Consider the following 21,346-nt stretch of genomic DNA (forward strand, 5'->3'; position numbering starts at 1 on the left):
TAAATATGAGTACAAACACACATTTATGCATGCATTGTATTGCTTAATTTATGTTCTTATTTCGTAACTAGATTATTACTACAGTCCTAACATTCTTATATGGAACTTCATCACAATTTAATTATTAAAGGGGAAAAATTTTTCTAATTATTATATTTAAAATTTATCGATTAAAATTTTAATAGAAAAATAAGAACACAATCCTTTAAAAAATATAATCCTAATAATCATAATAACAATAATAATTATTATTATTATTATTATTATTATTATTATTATTTACTCTCATAATGCAACTATCAAAAAATATATAATATCTTATACTAATAAAAATTATAGAAAACATAAACTTCCGAATAAAACTTTATTTAAAACAAAACCCTGACCTCACTATCAAGGTTTAACACTCAACCTCGTCTCCCGCTTGCTAGAGGTTTTTTTCGCCAATCACATTGTGCTCAATCTCGCTCTTCTTCTAGTAATGCCCTAGACCACACTTGATGGTTCCCAAACAATACTCACATGGAATTTCACCTTCTCAATACACTTCGCTCTTTCTTTTTGTCGCCCTCAACTTTTTTTTAGTTCACGAACAATGGAATTTGTCCGCTCTCTCCACAGCCTCAATCAAATGTTGTCTTTGCTCTATAACAATGCCTTCGTGATATTGGATACTCTCATCTGTGAGTCTATTTGTCTGATCAAACCTATATTCTTACGTGTGGCTCCCTCCCTCCCTCCCTCCATAGAATATCACCTTAACTAAATTCTCCCTTATTCCCCTTGCCTTCACTTCTCACTTCACTCGTTCAACTTGCACAAAGGGGTTATACCCTCTCTACATCTCTACTTAACTCAAGTGTTTTGTCCCCGTTGCTTCGTCACCCCCCCGCATTCAAAATGCTAGCATTGCTTGCAGAATTATTATTATTATTATTATTATTATTATTATAATATGAACGTGTTGACCTCATTTTGCGGTCTTTCTATTCCTCTGTAGAAGCCTAGGATCTAGTCTTAGGGCTTTTCTATCGACTATCTTAGAGGAATAGTGACGAGCCTCACCCTTTAAGAAATTCAAGCCACTTTCCGACTCTTTTGTGAGGCCCCATGTGAGCAGTTCCAAGCACTCAGACTCTTGGTTGCAAAAGCTAAAGACCGGTATGTGAAGGCCCGAAGAGAGTTCCCCTAGGATTTCAAAGCATTAGGAGACCCATTGTGACTTTCGTGCGTATTCAAGATACACGGACACCGCGATTCACAATTAACACTCCTGATGCACATCAACACGGAAATTCACATCACATGCACATTTATATAATTCATGATAAATCAAAAGTAAAAACAATCGAGCACGAATTTAAAATTTAAAGAAAATTGAATTTGACGTACTTTTTGATTTGGTTGTCGACGAAGTCGTCCAAACGACCCCGGATGACGAAACAGACCGCGTTGGCGCATCCAGAACGTCAAATTTAGCTAAGAAAGACACCCATTTTGATATAGCTTCATGCGCAAGCAGAAAATGCGCAAATTGAGAGATTTTAAATGTTAAATTCTATAAAATTAATTAATAAAAATAAATAAAAATAAATTTCTCAACCATTAACCCACGACCCTCCCCCAATCATCTCTTTCTCTCTCTCTACCAAGCCCTAGCATCGATCCTTCCCCTTCGGCCCGAGTGGAGCCCTAGTTGCGACCTCCTCTTGAAGCTTCCCCTCCACGTGAAGAAGGTTTGACCTCTTGCCCCTAACCCAACAGCTTCTACTCAGGGTCCTCCTTCCCGAAGCCTACTTTGCTTCATTCCTCTTAACAACTGGCTGTCGTTGGCCTCGGCTTCCTGTTTTGATAGGCATTAACCCTTGGAGCATGTTCCCTGAAACTTGAGTGCAGTAAGAGCCTCCCCTGCCCGATACTTTCGACTCCCTGCCAAAGCCTTCTCCCCTGTCGCCCTTGCTACAATTTTCTTGTCCGTGCTTTGTGTTCGGTTCACTCCCCCGAAAGCCACGGTAAGACTCCTCCCTCCCTCCTGGCTATGTAAACCCCACTATGAGGGGGACATGGGGTTGTTGCATCCATGGTTGGTGTTTCCCCTGCTTTGTTCATCTTGTGTGTCTCTTGGAGGTTTTGTGGGTAAAGCTCCGCAGAAGGTTCGTGAAATGCCAGCTTTCGGGAAATTGCCTACTAGCATGATGAGGTCATTAATTGGGTTGATAACATTACTGGATGTACATAAAGCGCTAGTATGCATTTGCTTTATGACTTTGCTTGGGTTTATTGTTGGTGTTCTTAATGTTCCCTAAAAATTGATAAAATCAAATTTTGAAGCAAAATTTAAGTGTAAGATATGCAAATACATGGGAATATGGTCATATATATGTGAATGCCTTGGTGATTATCTTAGCAAAGAATGACTTTAGCTCCCTAAAATCTATTTTGACTTTGTTACCTTGCATGTTCATTATTCCTGATTTATGTGACTTGAGATGACTGGGCTATGGTTGTAGCGAAGAGTGGATGTATTCTATTAATCGCATGACCAACTAAAGAAGGGAAGATTTATTACTTACCACTCAGTTTTTATACTTTTACCTATCTAGCAATTAGTCTTCAATTTTGCATACCTACCATGCAGTTCTTATCTATTTACGTATATAACACCCAAACTTTAACTCCTGTTCTTCTGACCCTTGCATGAAAAGGGATATGGCACATTTTAGAAGCTGAAAAGGTGGTATGCATTGTTTTTTTTAACTGTGCAAAAGATTTGTATGGTAGAAATGTGAAAATTAAGGCGCAGGTGTAAATCTCAGGAAAATTTCATGCATGCCACCTAGCTGCTGTGAATTTACATATATAACACCTAAATCTTACTCTCGGCATTCAGATCACTGAAATCTTTCAAAACAAAGCATACTTCTGCCTGCGAGGTTAAGATGGCATGTATGGTGGCACTTGAGTTCAGGGTTTAGATGTGTAAACACGCAGGGTTTAAGGGCTATGCGTGCAAACTTCCCTTTGTTTTCCTTGATACTGCTACTACAATTCGTGTAGCTTCCTGATTTGGGGTGAATTGTTGCATTTGCACTGCTCCAATTTGACTAGGCGTTTTTTTAAAATTACTTGATTGTCCAACCTCCTTGTTGTGCAGAATTATTGCAGACAATTACGTACCTGCCATTCAATTTATAAATATTCGCATATCCAACAGCCAAACTTCATTTTTTTTACATATATGCCACCCAATATATTTACATTTATAACACCCAAAAATTCACATTTACATACCCACCACACCATTCTTATATGCTTGCATTTCTAACACCTTAATTATGCATACAATTGTGTATTCCACTTCTTAGAGATTAAAACGGTGGCATTTTTGTGTAATATCAAACATTTGGATGATGCAGGTGCAAAGGTAAAATTTAGGTGTTACCTATGTAAATACACAGGAAGTCAGTGCCTTACTTCTTGAAAATCTGAAAGGGTTTTATTTGTCATTTGCAATAATTAAAGGGTCATGGTACCTTACTTTTGAAAGTCTGAAAGCTTTGGTGTTTGCAATACTTTTTAGATCACACCAGTGGCACCTTTTGAAAGCAGAATTCATGTCTACTTCAATTGAAAGATTATATACTTGAAGCCTTGCCAACACATCTTTGTTGTTGATTCCTTGGCAAAAAAATTGTGTTGATGTCAAGTTGGCTATAAGCCTATTTCTTTTGTGTTTCGCTGCTTATTTTTGCGCTTTGTTTTGCTCAGTATAGTCGCTCTCTGAATACTATGAACAGTTTATAGCAAGAGGGTTCACATGTCATTTCCTGACATGAATTTATGCACTGTTTTGGCTTAATTAAGTGTTGTGTTGAGCCTTACAAACTTGCGGTTTTGAAAGTCTTTGGTATTGTTTTTGTTACATGTATCGCTGCAGTTTTGGGCCCGTTTGTGGTTTATTTAGGCTGCGGTTTGGAGACTTTTGGGCATGTTTCCGGCTGGTTTGAGTTGTGGTTTTGGAGGACTGTTTAATATGCTATTTTGGAGGCCTTAAAAAACTCGTTTTACTGTTGTTTTGGGCTTGATTAATCGTCGATTTGGAAGGGAATTGAAGCATTGTTTCGGTGCTGATTCATTCACTGTTTGGAGAGGATTTGCTTATAAGTTTGAAGCCTCTACATGCTACTCTTGGGCTGATTGAAAGGTGGGTTGGAGAGGGGGCTTTAAGCACCTTTCGAGGCTATTTTAGTAGGATATTTCGGAATATTTCTAAATGAGCTTTTTGAGGGCTGGTTTGATCTTTGGAAGATTTTTTTAAGGGACATTTGGGTTGATTTGATTATGACTTCCAAAAAAGAATTTTAGCATTTTCTAGGCTGACCCATTTGTTGTTTCGCCTCCTTGCTTCCGTGGTTTTGGAGGTGGGTTGACCTCTTCTTTTCCTTTTATTTCGTTTTGTTTTCTTCGCTCTTGATTAATGATTTTGTTTCTCGTGCTTATGTTTCCACATAAATGCACATATATAACTTCGGCTATATATGAATAATCAAACAAGGCTACAATTTTGACAGTTTTTGGATTAAAAGGTCGTGATGACAAAAGCATCCGGTGATAGCACAGAATAATATTGCATCCTACAGCATTGGGACCTAGCCCAAGGACCTGGTGAGAATACAAGGTGACTATTATTCACCGATACTAGACTAACGAGGACCATTTCTTTCTTAGGCTGCCGGCAATCCTAGCCCGACAATATAATCGACTCGTTGACAATAAAATTTATAAAATACTACGACATAACAGATACATTCTTATAAATTTTTTTTACTGCTAAATAAAAATTCATTTTGCTTACAAGCATGAGGCCTATATGCATGACAAAACATGAGTTCTTGAATGACATAATATGATTGTCCACTTGTCAATTACTTGTACTGGGTTAAGAATTGTCCTCCTTTGATTGTCTTGCCGGAAGTTTCTAGTTGAATGTCGGGCTTTAAACACTTGGATGACCGATAGTTACCTACAGAGTCCTTCAGGAGGAATAAATTTGAGTCTATGCCGAGCATGAATTATTATAGTTCACTTCGTTTTCTTTTATGGTTTTACCTGTCACATGTTCTTCTACTTACCGCTTGTTCTTTTACCTATATATAGATGCATGTTTGTTAGGTTAGCTAAATTCTCAGCGATACTTCTTTACTTTTACCTGTAGTACTGACACCCTTTGCGGGAGCAGTAGACACGCCAGGTACACAAAATCATTTTATATTATACATTTATTGTCCCTTACACACTCTCTTGTACTATATTTTTATATATAGCATTCCTTTTTACCGCATTTTGTTGTTCTTCTTTACTGTGCTCCTTATGAAAATTGCGAGCCCATAGGGTAGGGAACAGTAGAACATATGTTAGGTAGGACACTACACCAGGCCACGAGACCCAACAACAACTAAATATGCAAATACAAAACATAAACCATAAACTTGAAGTCGCTACAGTACAGAGTTTGGAGCAAGCTTTGCGGGCAGCATGACGAGAAGCTCGGAATATGATGCAAGCGGGTGGAGAACGACGACCAGGACAAAACGTAAAACAGATCTACATCAACTAACCCTTCCTTAGTCTAAACAACAACCAATTTATACGACTTCGAGGTGATACGCCTAGTGCAACATAAATCCTCACATTATTTTAGGTTTTTGCAAAAATATTTTATGGGTGTTATGCACTATTTCCCATGCATGAAATAAGTAGAATTACAAACTTAACCACATTACATCGCCAAGTAAATGGTGCAAGGGATGCGCCTCCCCATGTAACAAGGCACACACTACACGACACTATTGGCATGTAGATGCAGTCCAGTACGGCCAGAGGCACATACTGATTAATGCAACAAAATTCAGCAACTCTAGCAAGAATAAGATTGGATTTCCATGGGCAATTACGAAGAGTCAAAATATATATATATATAGGCAACTTAGCCAAATAAACTATAAGTTTTTAGGCTTATTTAGTTCTTGGCCAAACTTCTTCAAATTGAATTATATTTTTTTTAATGTAATAAAGATTAGGATATTCACATCCATATTTTAGACCATTAGAATAAGAATAATATCACATCATCCTCATTACAAATAGGTTTAGTTCTATAAACATCTTAGATAAATTACTGAAGAAAAAAATTTGTTGATTGTTTCCATTTGATCTCTAGTTATGTACACAAAGTCCTTCGCTTCTCCATTCCAAGTTGTGTACACAATGTTCTTTTACTCTCATCCAAGTTCTATTCTAATCCTTCTTTCTTTTTGTAACCTCCACTATTTTGGAAAAACATTTATCTACTAATCGCGCACTTATTTGTGCCATAATAGTTGAGGGTGTAATCTCCTACTGTGAGGACACGGGTTCAAATCGCAGTTATTGCCCATCTGGATCACCGTTCCTATTAAAAAATTAAAAAATTGAAAAAAAAAACTATTTAGTAATCATCAACATCAATGGGATCAAAGAGATTTTTGATCATTTTTTTTTTATTATCTCTTTAAATTTTCAACAAATATCCTATAACTTCATTAGTTCTCCTCACTGGTATAGCACTGTCATTCAACAATTTTCCACCTAAAGCCATAACTTCTCACTTTAAAAAATAGAAAAATTTAGTTAATGTTTTTAAATTTATTGTAAAAAAACGTGAAAAAGAATTTTAGAAAAAATATTATTTGAATTGAAATCAAAATTCGCATTATTCTTATGCAAATTATCAAAATATTTAAAAAAAGCCAGATCAACCTTCACATAATCCTCGCAATGCATATCCTATAAAGAAACCCTTTTATAGCAAAATTCGTGTACCCACAAGCCCCTGCTTCAAAAACTAGGCAAGACTCATTGTCAGAACTCCACCAATTCAGCATTCGTGGCGCACACTTCTTTTTGTAGTAACTCAACTCATGTATCCCTTACATGACGCTTCTACATTTGTAAGCAAGTCCTGCTCCAACATGTTGTCCATATTTGTCTTCAATCTATCTCATCATTCTAGCCACCAATTAATGCTTTACTTAGTTGAAAAGCCTCACACAGCTTCTGCAATACCTCCCATAAGCCCCAACATTAGAGTATTTTATTGATCCAACAATTGATCCCAAATCTCATAAGTTTGTCATCGGTATTTATCATAATCACCCAAAAACCCCTTATATGCTCTTGCCACTGATTTTGTAACATCCTTAGTGCCTTCACACTTTCACCCTGTAGCTCCAACATGAAGCTCTCTTATAAGGAAACATATAATTAAATATATAGAATTTATTATTATAAGGAATTTATTATTATTAGGACTACATAAAGAAACCCTTTTAAATCAAAATTCATGTACCCACAAGCCCCTGCTTTAAAAGTTAGGCATGACTCATTCCCAAAACTCCGCCAATTCAACATTTGTGGCGCACACTTCTTCTTGCAGTATAACTCAACTCATGTATCCCTGACACAACACTTCTACATTTGTAAGCAAGTCTTGCTTCAACATGTTGTCCATATTTGTCTTCAACCTATCTCATCATTCTAGCCACCAATGGATGCTTTAATTAGTTGAAAAACCTCACACATCTTCTGCAACACCTCCAATAAGCCCCAACATTATAGTATTTTCTTGATCCAATAATTGCTCCCTAATCTCGTAAGTTCGTCATCAGTATTTATCATAGTCACCCAAAAGTTCCTTAGATACACTTGCAGCTGTTGGGGGCCACACAGCACACTCTCCTCAAGGTTTGAAATTACACAACTAGATATTGAGCCACTTTCAATTTATGAGCCGAGACATAAGCCTCTAGACAATTTGAGGAGTAACTTCAAAATTATACATTTAGACTAATGAAAAAATAGTGTCATATTAACATCAAAATAAGATTATAACACTACCCCAAGTTTCAATTCAACATAAAGACGCAAGTCACAAAGATTTAAATTTATCAGAACCGAAAAGCAAGCTTTTATTAGCACTAAATTTGGGCACATAAATGACACAAACGAGAAAGAAAAGACAAAAAAATCTCCAGCTAGAGCCAGAGCAGACAATGTTCGGGTGGTGGTGGCATCGGCAGTGTGGTACGGGTATGGGGGGAGGGTTGTCGGCTGCAAGGTAGGTTAGGGAGGAGTGTGGTTGCGGTAGGTTTGCTGGACAACAAAGGTGGCTGCAAAGGAGGGGTTGACGGGGGCTGGTGGGTAATCTGGAGGGCAGGGACAGCCCGGCTAACGGTTGTAATGGAGCGGCCTGATGTGGAGAAGGGTCTGGGGAGGTGTATAGCAGGTAGGAAGGCTGGGACAGCGGTTCGGCAGGTCAGGAAGCGACCTGGAAAGCAGGGCCAGTGGCAAGAGATGGGCGGCCAGGCTGGGGATGGAGAGGAGGTGGTCGGCGGCCTATAAGGATGGAGGGAACAAGTTGGGGAGGGAGTTAAGAGAAGACACAATACCACCTCGAAGCGAGATAAACCCGAAACACCGCCCATCCTAACAAGGGAGAAAAAACTCTAAAACAGAAATGTGAATATGGCAGCAAGCAAAAATTGAACCCAAAAACCAGAAAACAACATATTATAGACTCTCATTGGAGAAGAAAAGGAAAGAAATAGGAAAGAAAAATCCCAAACAAAAGAAAAGGGGAGCGGTAGGAATAATCCAGAAAATAGCAATTAAAGGCTTCCCATACAAAGAAGAATGCATAAGAAGATAGGAGGGGCAGTAGTCCCGCCCTGTATAAAATTCGTGAATAAATCCTGCCCGGTCCACTGGACCGGCAACTTCCTACAGGAATTATTGCCAGTTGGTTCAGCCGCTGGCACCCTTAGCACCCTGTGTCCGTGTGTGTGCGCGCGCGCGTGTCTAATAAATTATCTTCTCTCATCCCTCATGTCAACATCATCTAAATTTCCTCATAATCATCAATTCTAACCATCTTCCTCTTCAATCAATGGCCGCAAGCAACAACAGTGTGCGGTGAGAGTGTGAGCAACTGCATAATGTAGTAGTGTGCAGATGGGAGTTGAGGAGTGTGTTGTCCTAGGATCTATTTATTTAGGTTCACGTATAGGGAAAAAACGAATTAGAATTTATCATTTATATAAAATTTATAAATTAAAATTTAAAATTATATATACCCTAATTATTAACACTTGCACAGCTTACAATTTGCAAAGAGGAAAACCTTGACGCACGCCTTAGCATCTGAGGCATAACCTCATCAAGCCCCAGTGAGACAAAAGACTCCAGGTATTTTTTTCTAAATTGCACAAGCGCACCCCTTATTTTGCAACTTTAAACAATGCTTCTCGTTGTACTCAATACCTTGGCTTAATTTACGGGCTCATATTCATTGTTATGACAATATTAATGTACTCTCATTAAGATAATTATTTTATATGAAAACAATGTATTGTGCAGCCAAAAAAATGCAGGATGTTCCATCTAAGTTCCATTCACTTATGAAAAATGCCACTCGGGAACAATATATGCTTACGTGCAGATTAAAGATCTAAAACATAACAAGAGTTCAAATGATTCCATACATTCACGTAAGGAGCCACTGTATGAAAACCAATTTACAAAAGAAATTTTTATAATGGTCTCAATCAACATTCATTATATGCATTTTAACATTTAAATAAAAGCATGAGGAAACATTTAATATCACTCACTCCAATTAATCATGATAAAAGCAATGCAACCAATTATCTACTTTTTACATAAAACAAGAGTTGGAAATTTCATCATATTCCTTCCAGGTAATTCCTTTTAAATTCTCTCAGAGTCGTGGGATACCGAGACGTCATCAACTCCTACTCATAATTTCTTTCCTTGAAACATTAATATCAGAATTAAAACATTCACAACAAACCACATCCATATAAGATTGAAACAGCCACTGAAACAAAATCCACAAATATTAAGAAGCCAAAAATAAAAAACTAACATAAACTAACAGACAGTAGATGCAGTAGTTGCCTGTAAAGTATATGTCATGAACCACGAAAGGTAGAATATCTTGTTACTAAGACCCATCATCTGGAGGCCTTCTTTTATCTTTTGTTCCTGAAACAATAAAAAGAAGATAATTTTATCGACTACAACGGAAAAAAAAAATGCAGTGATGGACATCTCCATAAAAAACATCGTTGACATACCTTCTCAAAAACAGAATAGCTAATTAATCGTGAAATTGGGAAAAGGAAGCCCAAGAGGTACCTGCTCCACTCATAAAAAGTCAAGAGATTTGCTGCTCAGTGCAAAAGATGAAACAGAAACGAAGATACTTAACCATTAAGAACAAAAATATATCTGCATGAACATGAGGATCATAAATCATACTACTAAAACAAGAATAAATCTTCCATGCAGAATTATTCTACAACAAACCCAGAAGACGAACCTGAAGAACTAGGATACTCAAAATCAAAAGGTAGTAGCCTAATAAGTGGGAATAGTTATACTTACAGTACTCCCATTACAGCTTTCACAATGGATTCGAACTCATCATCAGTGTACTCTCGAGTAGGAAAAGGAACAATTCTAATATTTACTGGGATGAATTCACTCCAAGTTTGTCTTCCTCGAGATCTTACTGACTGAAATGATCCTTCTATTCGATCAATAAAGGAAGAATAATTTACATCTTGCTTTGCAGAAGAGATAATTAATGAGTCCATCACTTGTTGCAACTGCAAGACAACAAGAAGAAAAAACAGTTAGAAATACATAAATATGATTATTCAAGGCAAAAATTTTAACATCAATTAATTATACAAGTAAAAAACGAAGATGGAGGAAAAGACTAAGAAAAACACCACAAAGGATAATGCTAGGTTATCACCGACGACGCCTTTCGCCATGCCAAGCCCTATTGTTTAGTATAAATAGGCTTATTAGGTTTTAGGCTTGGGAATGTTTGTTATTGTCGTATGGAATCATAGGAGTTTGAGTTTGGGAGAGCTCGCTTACCTCTCAAATTGTAAGTGGTTATCTTTATAGCATCCGAGTACAATCATTGATTTTCTTTCGGTGAAATAAAAGCATATTATTCTGCCCTAATTCCTATCAAATTGGTATCAGAGTTGTCGCTTTTGGGGAACAAAGGAAGGGATAGCGGCATACAGTCACAATTCGTAACTGGGAAGCCAAGGTCGTGATCGTGGCATGGATGCCTTTGCGACATTAACCTAGTGATCCGTTCGTACTTAATTTAAAAATAGTAAAACAATTATCTTTTAAATCATTTGATGTAAATTCAAATAAAACATGAGCCAATTTTAAACAAATAAATTTTCGAATGAGCCAAAAATGAAAAAACACAAACCTCACTAAAACTCAGCTCAGTCACACAAATGATTAAAACAGGTCCACTAGCCAGTCGATAGGCCACAAGCCACAAACATTTTGAGATAATTTATGGGTGATATAACTCACCTTTAGAGTTAATGGTTGAACTTCAATTTGTTGGGCTCAATACTGATGTGGAGAGCAAGGTAAGGAATAGTTGGACCTTACATAAACAAGTAAAGAAGGAAATTAGAATACAAAGTATCGTGAGTAGGATAACAAGTCCAAAAAATTTATGATTTTCAAGGAAGATGACTTGGAGAGGATTAGTTTGAAGAATGAGAGATTTCCTATAAGTATATTTGAGAAACACAGGTTTAGAGTGATGATCCATTCAGAGTTATCAAGAAATTCAGCTGATAATATCTATAATGCAATTTTTTTTTTTTTTTTGAAAAACTTCAAATCTTGGAACTGATCCACAACAAATAAGTACTCAGAGCCAACAAGGTCCAAACTAATAGATAAAGTTATTCAAATATCCCGATGATAGTCAAATTAACAAAAAAATTTCAACCAGGGATGATACTATAATGAGAATGCATTAAATTTTAATGCAAACTATTTCAGACTGAATTCCAAGCAAAATTCAAAAATTTCAAGACAATTGCAAATCAAAAAATAATCATGTAAAATTTAACACTTCAAGTTACAAGCAATAATCCATTCATACTCCATATTAGCATTTTTAAAGATGACAAATTTAAGATCAAGCTAATCTCATAAAGGGCGGGTTATATATCAGGCATATCTATGATTACGCTTGAAGACACCACATAAAGGAACGCTTACGTATAGGGTCCCTTTAACCCAATGGGTGTTGTAAAATGGTACAATACAAAATTATGGTCATGGCCAAAGTTCGCAAAAATCTCCTAAGTTATAAATCATAAAGTGCACACATAATAGAGTATAGAGCTTTTTATTAGTAAAGAGCAATTTAAAATTTTCTCCTAAGAAAAATACTAGGCTCGGGTCTATAAGGTTCATTTGGTCAATACAACCCATGGACAGAAAAGAATGCTCCACGTTGAGTCAACTATCTCCTCTAGCTAAATAGACCATGTTCTACGAAAAATTTAAAAAACAAAATAACAAAATCTTCATTGAGTTCATCAGTATTTCCCCACCATTCAATCTAAATTGCAGGAGATAAATATTATCATTCCAAAACCAAAATTATTACAACGACATGCCAGAAATTTAACAACTAATGACTAAACTTAATCGAAAGTTCTCTTGCGGTCATGAAAGGAAACTAAGCATAGCAACTTATGTTTATGGGAAGCCTAAAAACAAAAACCAATTCCTTGAAAAATGAATTCAAAAAAAATAGGTAATATATTATCCAAAACTCTAATGTCTTGCGAATATTTAAATCAAAACATCTAACTCTCCTAGAAGAGTTGGGCATGAATTTTTTAATCCCACAAAATTAAAAAAAAAAACTAAAACATATTTTAATTAATAATCCATTTAGCCAATGTGGGAAATAAACACAACCATTGGACAAATAAACAAGGAAAGCATTGAACACAAGACATGATCTAAAGTTGAATCAAAATTATGTACAGCCGTAATCATAAGCCGTTAGAATTGCCACCATTAAGATAGAGATAGTTTTTATCAATTGAATGCTCTCAGCTCTCTTGGTTGCTGAAGAACAACATTTTCAAGTATTCCTAGAAGCATCGTGAGAAGTTCTAACTAAGAACTTTGCAACAAGAACAAAATAGAGAGCCTTCAAATTCAACCATCTTCCAATAGCCAAATATTGTTGAATCAATCAAAAATTCTTTCTGGAGAGCTTAATAGTGGCAGCATTCATTTAAAGCAGTCTACCAAAAATTTAACCAGGAAAATTCCTAGTAGATTGGTTGTGAATTGAGAGTCGAGGAAAGGCAATACAAATTAGAGTAATAAGAGGTCACTCAAAGCAAACGAACTGAGGAGACAACTTAAATATTTGCATAGAAAAATGAACCACGTTATATGATCTCCATGAAAAGACTAGCCAGCTTCTAAGAATAGCATGACATGAACATGAAAAGAATTAATAAGTCAAATTAAATAATCTCCAACCAATCTGAATTTAATCATGAATCTGCCAAAACACTTCGTACTAAATCAGGCCCAAGAAAACCTTTCAACTAGGGAAAAAAAAGAAAATGGAAACTCAAAGAACACTTCGTCCGAAAAAAAAAAAAAGTGTTGTGTTACTGAGATAAAAGAATGGCAGTACGTGATAAGTTGGTTCATGACTTCCTAAGAATATGCGGGATATCAAGGAGAGTATATAGAATCGGAACTCTTATCCCCCTAATAGCATAATTAAAAGGAGTAGCGCAAGTGCAGTGTGATTGTACAGAGTCCAAAATCTTAATTTCAAAGCTAGCCACAAGCGAAGTAACATATTACGAGATTACCTTAGGAGCACTCAACAAAATAGATGATATGGTCACTAAGGAATTATCCAAAGCAACTGCAAGTGAGAAATGACACAAAACAATATATTAAATAGAAATTAACAAGAGAAAAAGCAAACTGAAATAACAAGGGCAGCATCCTAAAGCACCAAGGCTAGAAATGACATGGACCTGAATTCAATTAACATGGGAACGCCCAGATGGACACAAATCGCGTCTCAGCATGGATGCAGGAGTCTATCTCGAACAAAGAGCGGTCCAAATGCGGACCAGTTCAAAAAAATTCACCTTTTGGGCGGAACGGCCGACCATAAAATTCTTTTTTGTTTGTTTTAATTAAGTTTAGAATTGTTTTGTGGATTTATTATATATTAATTTTTGCTTCGGGTCTCTCATAACAGCTTGTTTTGCTTTATTGTGTTATTCCAAGATTACTCTCAAATTTCTCACCTAAGAATGTTGTACCATTTCTTTTATCAAGTGGTGTGCCTGTAACTTGATTAGGGAATACATGGTGGATCCTTCTTAGAGTTTGTGTCACACTGAATGGTCACAAAGTGACATTTTCTTGCAATTCTAACCATGGACAACCGGCGACAATGACATTCTCATGCTGCTTTCAGTAGGGAGCAGTTGTTGAAGTCCATACTGCGCAGTGTCGACATCACGTTCTTGGTGTTTTAACCCACAAGACAGCAATTATCTTGCCACATCCTATTCTATCTCAAACTATGGATCTTTAAACACCTAATGCCCCACAGAAGAGTCTCCAAAGGGAAAGGGTGAATAGCTTGGCACCACAAGATATGAAAGACGAGATTGGGAGGTAAGCTAGCAAGAAATAGGAGCAATCAAAAGCACAATCGAACAAGCAAAACTAACTAAGAGAGCACAAAGATGAGCACAGATCAACAATCAACAGCGAGCCAGCAGCAAAAGTTGGGCAAGGGCTAAGGGCCAGCTACCAAATGTTGGCAAGACGATGTTCACAAGGGGGCGTCCAACAAGTAAGGAGAAAACTCAAGAGGACCAAGCTAGAATGAAATAATAATATTTTGATTAATAATTTAAATGGATATACTATAAAAAAATGTGAAGTTAACTATTTTGATCGTTACTCCCACTGCTTGCAGTAAACTAATATGAGGGGTTGTATCCACTAGTATCTTAGATTTGACTGCATGAGAGCGGCGAACAAGAAACAAAGAACGAGAGACAAAGGGAGAGCGAAAGAGAAAGTGAGAGAGTGAGAAAGCGACACGTGAGAGGGAGGAAGTCGAACCCTAATCGAGTGATTCGAGCGACTCAAGCCAAACAAGTGAGTCACATGCAAAGGAAAAAAAGAAGACAGTGCGCGCATCTCCAACAGCACGCAGGGCTTTTCCACTTGCAGAAGCGCTCAATTCTAAGAGTTTGCAAGAACTCACGCGGTGACGCTCAGTCGAGTGATAGATAGCATTGAACTTGAGGAGTGTCTCATCAAAGAGAAAAGAAGAAGAGAAAATAGCAAAGTTTTTCCTCTTGTGCAATTTTTTTTCTACATTTGAGAGGCTTGAACGAGCCTACGTGCTCTAAGCACAAGAAAGGCTTGACAAAAAAAGGCAAACAAGAGTTTAAGCTATGAGGTAAGAAATTAGACCTTTAAATTTTATTTATTTTTATTATTTCTTATTCCTTATGCTTGGCAAATTGATTCCTAGCATTTGGGAAAATATTTCAAAATCACTAAAACTTGAATTTTCAAAATTGCTAGGATATTTGTGGGAGACAATCAGAAAAGGAAGAAAAAGAAATTTCAAATATAACACTAAATTTTCAAGAACAAATTTATTAATTTGTAAGTGCAATTTTTTATTAGATAAAAATTAGATTAAACTTTAATAAGCTTAGGTTTATTCATGATTTTAAGCACCCTAAAAAAAATTTAGGAGCTTTAATAATAATTTGAAAGTTAAATTAAATTATCTATTACATATTATGAATTGTATTAATAAAGGAATAAAATAACTTCAATTTAGACATTATATATTACCAAAATACTTCGATGAAAGTTTTAAATAGAATAAAAATTAATTTTTGAATAAGCATTTATACATGCAATTATTATGGAAATTAAAATGCATATGAAAGTCTAAGAATTTAGGATAGAATTCAAATAAAAGAATGACAAAACGAATAGAGGTTAATTAAGTCTAATTCGTTTCTATACATGCACCAAATAAAGAGACTAATTAAAGAAAGGACAGCTAATTACATTAAACAGGTGAGTAGATATATTTTTATTTTACAATAATTATTTTTAATTATGAAATCAATTGCAACTATTTTCACTACTTTCAACATTTTCTTTCAAAAAAAAAAGCAAGTTTCACATTTTTCAAATGTTAAATAAAATAAATAAATATAATATGAAATATGCATATGTGGAGTCATCCCTAAATGATGATAGCTACGGATGCCATGTACCGAAACATGTAAAATAAAAATTGAAATGGAAATGAAAATATTTATCAATCTTTTTTGTGAGTTTGAGAAAAAAATTAAAAGTATACTTTTAAAATAAATTTAGACGGTGACTCTCATTGATAGAAAATTGGACGCAATGGAGAAAAAGAATTTATGTAGCCGACCCGACTTAGTGGGATAAAGGTTTTGCTATTGTTGTTGTTGTTGTTGTTGTTGTACTTTCATCGATAGAAATTATAATTGAAATAAATAAAATGAACTAGAAAATTTTTTTATTGTCTCATTTTTACTTATTATAATTTATTTTTTCAAAAATATTTTTAAAATGAGAATTATTGTAATTTAAGATATGTTCATTGTTGAATTGTTTAACTCATATCTTCAGCTACTAATGATTTCAGGAAAATCTACAATAAAATAAATGAATATTAGAGAATGTGTATAGACGTTGAGGAAGTCAAGGAGATAGGTACACCTTTTTGTTTTTGTGTTTTTTTTTTTTTTTTTTTTTTTTTTAACAAAACTAGGATAAAATGACTAACAATCAAAATACCAAAATTTGAAATAAAATATGCTAGTTACGATAAGAAAATTAAAAAAAAAATTACCGTCAAAAAGCCACTAAAACTGTATTGTAGACTTGGTACGATGTTAACACCCAATTCTAGGTCGTTAAGATATGGTCCGTTCACATCCATTATGGTTTTAACATCAGGGTATCCTGAAAATGCCCATGTATGGTTCAGCCTTATGCTATAATCAAACATCTGAGGGCCAAGCTCATGAAATATTATTGCTCCTTTGATTTTCGGATTTGATAAATTCCTGCAAAAACAGTGCGTTATCAATTTGTTGAAACAATACAGCCTGCTACAAGTTCCAAATTTACAACATTGAGACAGATAAGTGTTAGAGATACTAATTACAAGCAGACAGAGAAGCACCAAAATACATAAACATTTATTGTATCGAAGCCTTAATGTTTAATAATAATAAGATCACATCAAAAGATAAAGATTCGCTTACAATGATCATATGCATCTCAAAGGGATAGATGTAGAACTTTGAGATTGGACTCAAAACAATGATGCTTGGCAATTTATCACTCCGAAAAACATTAAGCAATCAGGCAATAAAATAGAGACAATGGGGATTCATGTAGTCCAGAGTAGCACGATTAAGTTATAAAATGGGATATATAAGTTGAAAAAATTATTTGCAGAACCGCATAAATAAAAGCAGCCATACAAAACAAAAACCAAAGCTTTAATTAGAATTATATGCTTCAGAGATCTATTATAAACTCAGCACTTGGGATTCAATTATGGTATTCTACTTTGTTTGTAATGTTAAATTAGATGTATCGCATGGTGTATCAAATACAAATTTTATAGACCATCCTATCTTAAGAAAGTATCACATAGAGATATAGACTACTTTTAAACATTTGATTTTCATGTCTTTAGAACAATGAAATTTGATAGTCCAAACTGACTAAACGGTGTTTGTCATAAATAGTTAAATGTGCACCATTTAAAAACGCATGTTTAACTTCCCGCTTAAATCTCGCTTACTTATAAATATAGATAAGACAACAACTAAGCATGTGTGCAATGGAATTTTATCATAAATAGTTTGAACAAAAGTATACTGGGACCAATATACAATTCAAGATAGAATGCTGTAAGAAAAGATCCACAAAAAGGGAATATTATCCCCCCCCCCAATATTTCCCCCCCCCCCCCCCCCCCCTCCGAATGAAGGAGTTTTATTCAAAATTATGGGAATGAAGATTATGATGTAGAAAAGATACTAACTACAGATTTCGCCTTTATTTTGCAATAAATTTAAAATCTGAAGTTCACAATTTCTTATGCGTGCAACCTATAATGGTCAATTATCCCTTCTGAAAATAGAAAAGCAGTTTTGATTCAGGCTAGACATTAAAACGTGGATTACTCAATAAATAGTAACAGTAACTCAAGTTTTGTATGGAGAGATTTATCAGTATAAGCTTAAAATGAAGAATGGAGAAAATAATGATGAACCCAATCAAAATCTCATGTTCCATCATCCTCAGTTTATCATGGATCCTGATCTACTTAGAAGAAACAGTCGCCCCAACCTAACCATCTAAGAGAACCAAATAAATCTAGTGACGCGGGAGCTTTCCGGAGGATTGCAGACTCTACACGTCGCAAAATCGATCCCACAAAAGAGAAATTCCACAGTATCGCAGAAAACCTGGCGATCACACGTGCCAAACAATGGTGCCCGCCCATTTTTTTTTTTTTTTTCAACCCTATTTATTTCCCCTTTTCTGATTTTCTTCATATTTCTTTATTTCAAATTAGGGTATCTTCTAATAGAAAACTATTTGCAAAATTTTTGTTGTTTTTTAGGACTTAGATTAGTTATATGTATTTTAGAGATTTTTTTTTCTCTGATTTTTGTTCTCTGGAGTATTTTAGTCTCTTCCATTTGCAAGTGGTGTGTCCATAGCTTACAAAGAAACATGTGGTAGATCTTCCTCCCGATTCATCATTCGACCATGGTTTTCATTTTGGACAGTTGTCCAATTGCTCAATCTTGCTATCTAACAGCAAATCTTAGTCATCAAACTGCTCAATTTAAATATTCAACAGCAGATATCGCTGCTCTCTTTCGTTTCTCATCCTACAAATACTTAAACCATTTCCTAATCTTTCAACTCAGACTAGCAGCCCTCTTTTTTCGTCGCTTGAATATATCTACGATAGAGTTGGTGTAGCTCCTGTGACAGAAAAAATGAAAGAAAGTCGTCTTTGGTCACATTAAACGTCAACAATCTGATGATCTGATTAGAAGAGTAGATATTTTAAATTCGACTTATGTTAAGAAAGGAAGAGGTAAACCTAGGAAGACTTGGCTTATTGTATAAAAAATTATCTTAATTTATTAGAACTAAATAAAAATATAACACTAAATAGGACGCAATGGACAAAAAGGATTCATGTAGCCAACCACACGTAGTGGGATTAAGGCTTTGTTGTTGTTGCCCTTCTTGCACCAAAACAAAAAAAATTCATACAACCGAAATTTAGCAAGCCTTTGGAAAGCCCAAAGGCTAATATATTAAAAAGAAATAAGGATACATAAAGATTGTATGGAAGGGCCCAAGCATGACATCATTCCCCCACAATAACCATCACATATAAAATGTTCTAAAAAAAGAGAAAATACAGAAAAATATAAGAGACCTAAATAAAAAAACAAAAAAATGTAAAAAAAACCGTAGTATCATGTAGCTAGAAAGCGACAATTTTTCTTTGTCTCTACCTCCAGTTCTAGGAAAAGAGCCAGATAATAAATTTGTAAGATGAGTGATATTGTCAGTAGTGACCAAAGTATCATCCAATAAGTTTTCAAGCTCGAGTCGGCCTCCAGTCTTCTTCTTCCTCTTGGAATAGACCTATCATTCTTCATCTGAAGATTGGCTCGCCTGATCAGTGAATTGGTCTAAAGTGTGTCGGACATGTGTAGGATGTTGAACATTAGAAAGTAACCGCTTGTTGTACTAACTGATCTTTGATTGAATCAAAAAAGCACTCTCGTTTGTCTTGACATGTAAGTGAGTCTCCTTCAATAATAGTGAGTGGTATAAACACTTTTGGATCCATACATGTACTATGATGTTCTTCATCAAAAACTGCAATGTTGGGTAAAGGATCGGTTTGCACCTTCTCAACAGGGATGGTAGGTGGTTGATCTTTACCGATATTCAAAACTTGTCCTGTGATAGCTTTCCAGATGGAACAGTTATATCCAAAGTAGTGGGATTAGATCCATCCTTATTCACTTGATCTTTAGATTTCAAATTAGGATGAAACTTATAACATGTATCAAGTGTATGCCCAAACATCTTACAATGAGAACAATAAGGCGGTCTATGCTCCATGACGATTTGTTGTCAATATCCATTATGAGTTGTGTCCAACCAAACTTCAATAATATTAGGTAAAGTAATATCTCTTTCCACAAGTATTCTGGCCACAGAATGTCTGGTTAGGTTGAAAGTCGGTAGATCTAGCTTCGGTAGATCTAGCTTCAGCTTCATAGGGTCCCCACGCATGGCCCCAATAGAGTAAAGAACCTGATGATGAAAAAAATGCAGCTTAAGACTTGGTAGACTAAACCATAACCGGTACAGTAGGAGTTTCATGATTAGGGTCAAAATCAAGAGACCACTTGAGAGCTTCATTGATTTACCAGCAATGCTGAGATATTTTTTTGGAGAAAATCCTAGTGTAGTCTTCAGTCACGGTTAATTGAATCAATACATGTCTCTCATCCATGAGCCCCACTTTTCACTTTCTTGTTAATTTGAGATCATCAAAATCTTTTCTGATAACTTCCATAAGTGGATGCCCCTACTGAAATTTTCCAATAAGAGCAAACTTGAATTTGTCAGTCAGGGTTGAAATTTCTAACTCCGAGAAAAAGCGTGTTGTTTTCCCACTTTTTCTGCTTGTATGCTTAATAAATGGACAGTCGCATGTACCATCACGATATTCTTTATAGCTTAAGGAGAAGACAACCGCCGTTTCCACCTGAGAATTACCCACCACGTGGGCAAAGGAGGTTTTGCCACGTTCAACTAAAGAAGAAGGAAACTTCATCACAGCTTAGAAGCTCTACCAAGTCGGTCAGAGGGCAGGTCAGGAACCGAAGAGACCAAAACTCGGTGCAGTCGATCTGTCGAGCTGAGCCGAGTAGGAAGATGAAAGGGGGAAACGAGGTGACCACTTCCCGTCCGTCTTCCGTGAGATGTAGTCGAACAGAACGACGAAACTGTCAGAGAGACGACGAGAGGCCGCAGTCAGCTTCGAACAGAGACGACGAGACGCGAGAGGAGAGACGACGACGCTGGAGAGGAGAGAAAACGACGACGGAGAGGACGATGCGTTGGCTTCGACACCAGAGAAAAGATCTTGCGGTAAGGGTTGCTAGGGTTCGACATGGGTCGAAACCCTAGCAGAGCCGAGCGTGGGAGAAGACATCTGAGTTGAGGCCGACTATATATATATATA

At 35.9% G+C, this 21,346-nt stretch overlaps 1 protein-coding gene across 2 annotated transcripts in view; it reads right to left on the bottom strand.

The window, feature by feature from the left end:
• The window catches only part of LOC110031584 (ABC transporter A family member 1), a 188,455-nt gene that overhangs the window by 147,404 nt on the left and 19,705 nt on the right, over positions 1-21,346 (bottom strand). For both annotated transcript variants that reach the window (XM_020734836.1, XM_020734837.1), the window contains exons 5-8: positions 16,886-17,102; positions 10,504-10,727; positions 10,194-10,254; positions 10,015-10,101 (exon numbers count right to left, since the gene is read on the bottom strand). In XM_020734836.1, coding sequence (XP_020590495.1) covers positions 10,015-10,101; positions 10,194-10,254; positions 10,504-10,727; positions 16,886-17,102 — 589 coding nt within the window. The remainder of the gene's footprint in view (positions 1-10,014; positions 10,102-10,193; positions 10,255-10,503; positions 10,728-16,885; positions 17,103-21,346) is intronic.

Source organism: Phalaenopsis equestris, unplaced genomic scaffold (genome assembly GCF_001263595.1).
Source record: "Phalaenopsis equestris unplaced genomic scaffold, ASM126359v1 Scaffold000840, whole genome shotgun sequence".
In the NCBI taxonomy this organism is placed as follows: domain Eukaryota; kingdom Viridiplantae; phylum Streptophyta; class Magnoliopsida; order Asparagales; family Orchidaceae; genus Phalaenopsis; species Phalaenopsis equestris.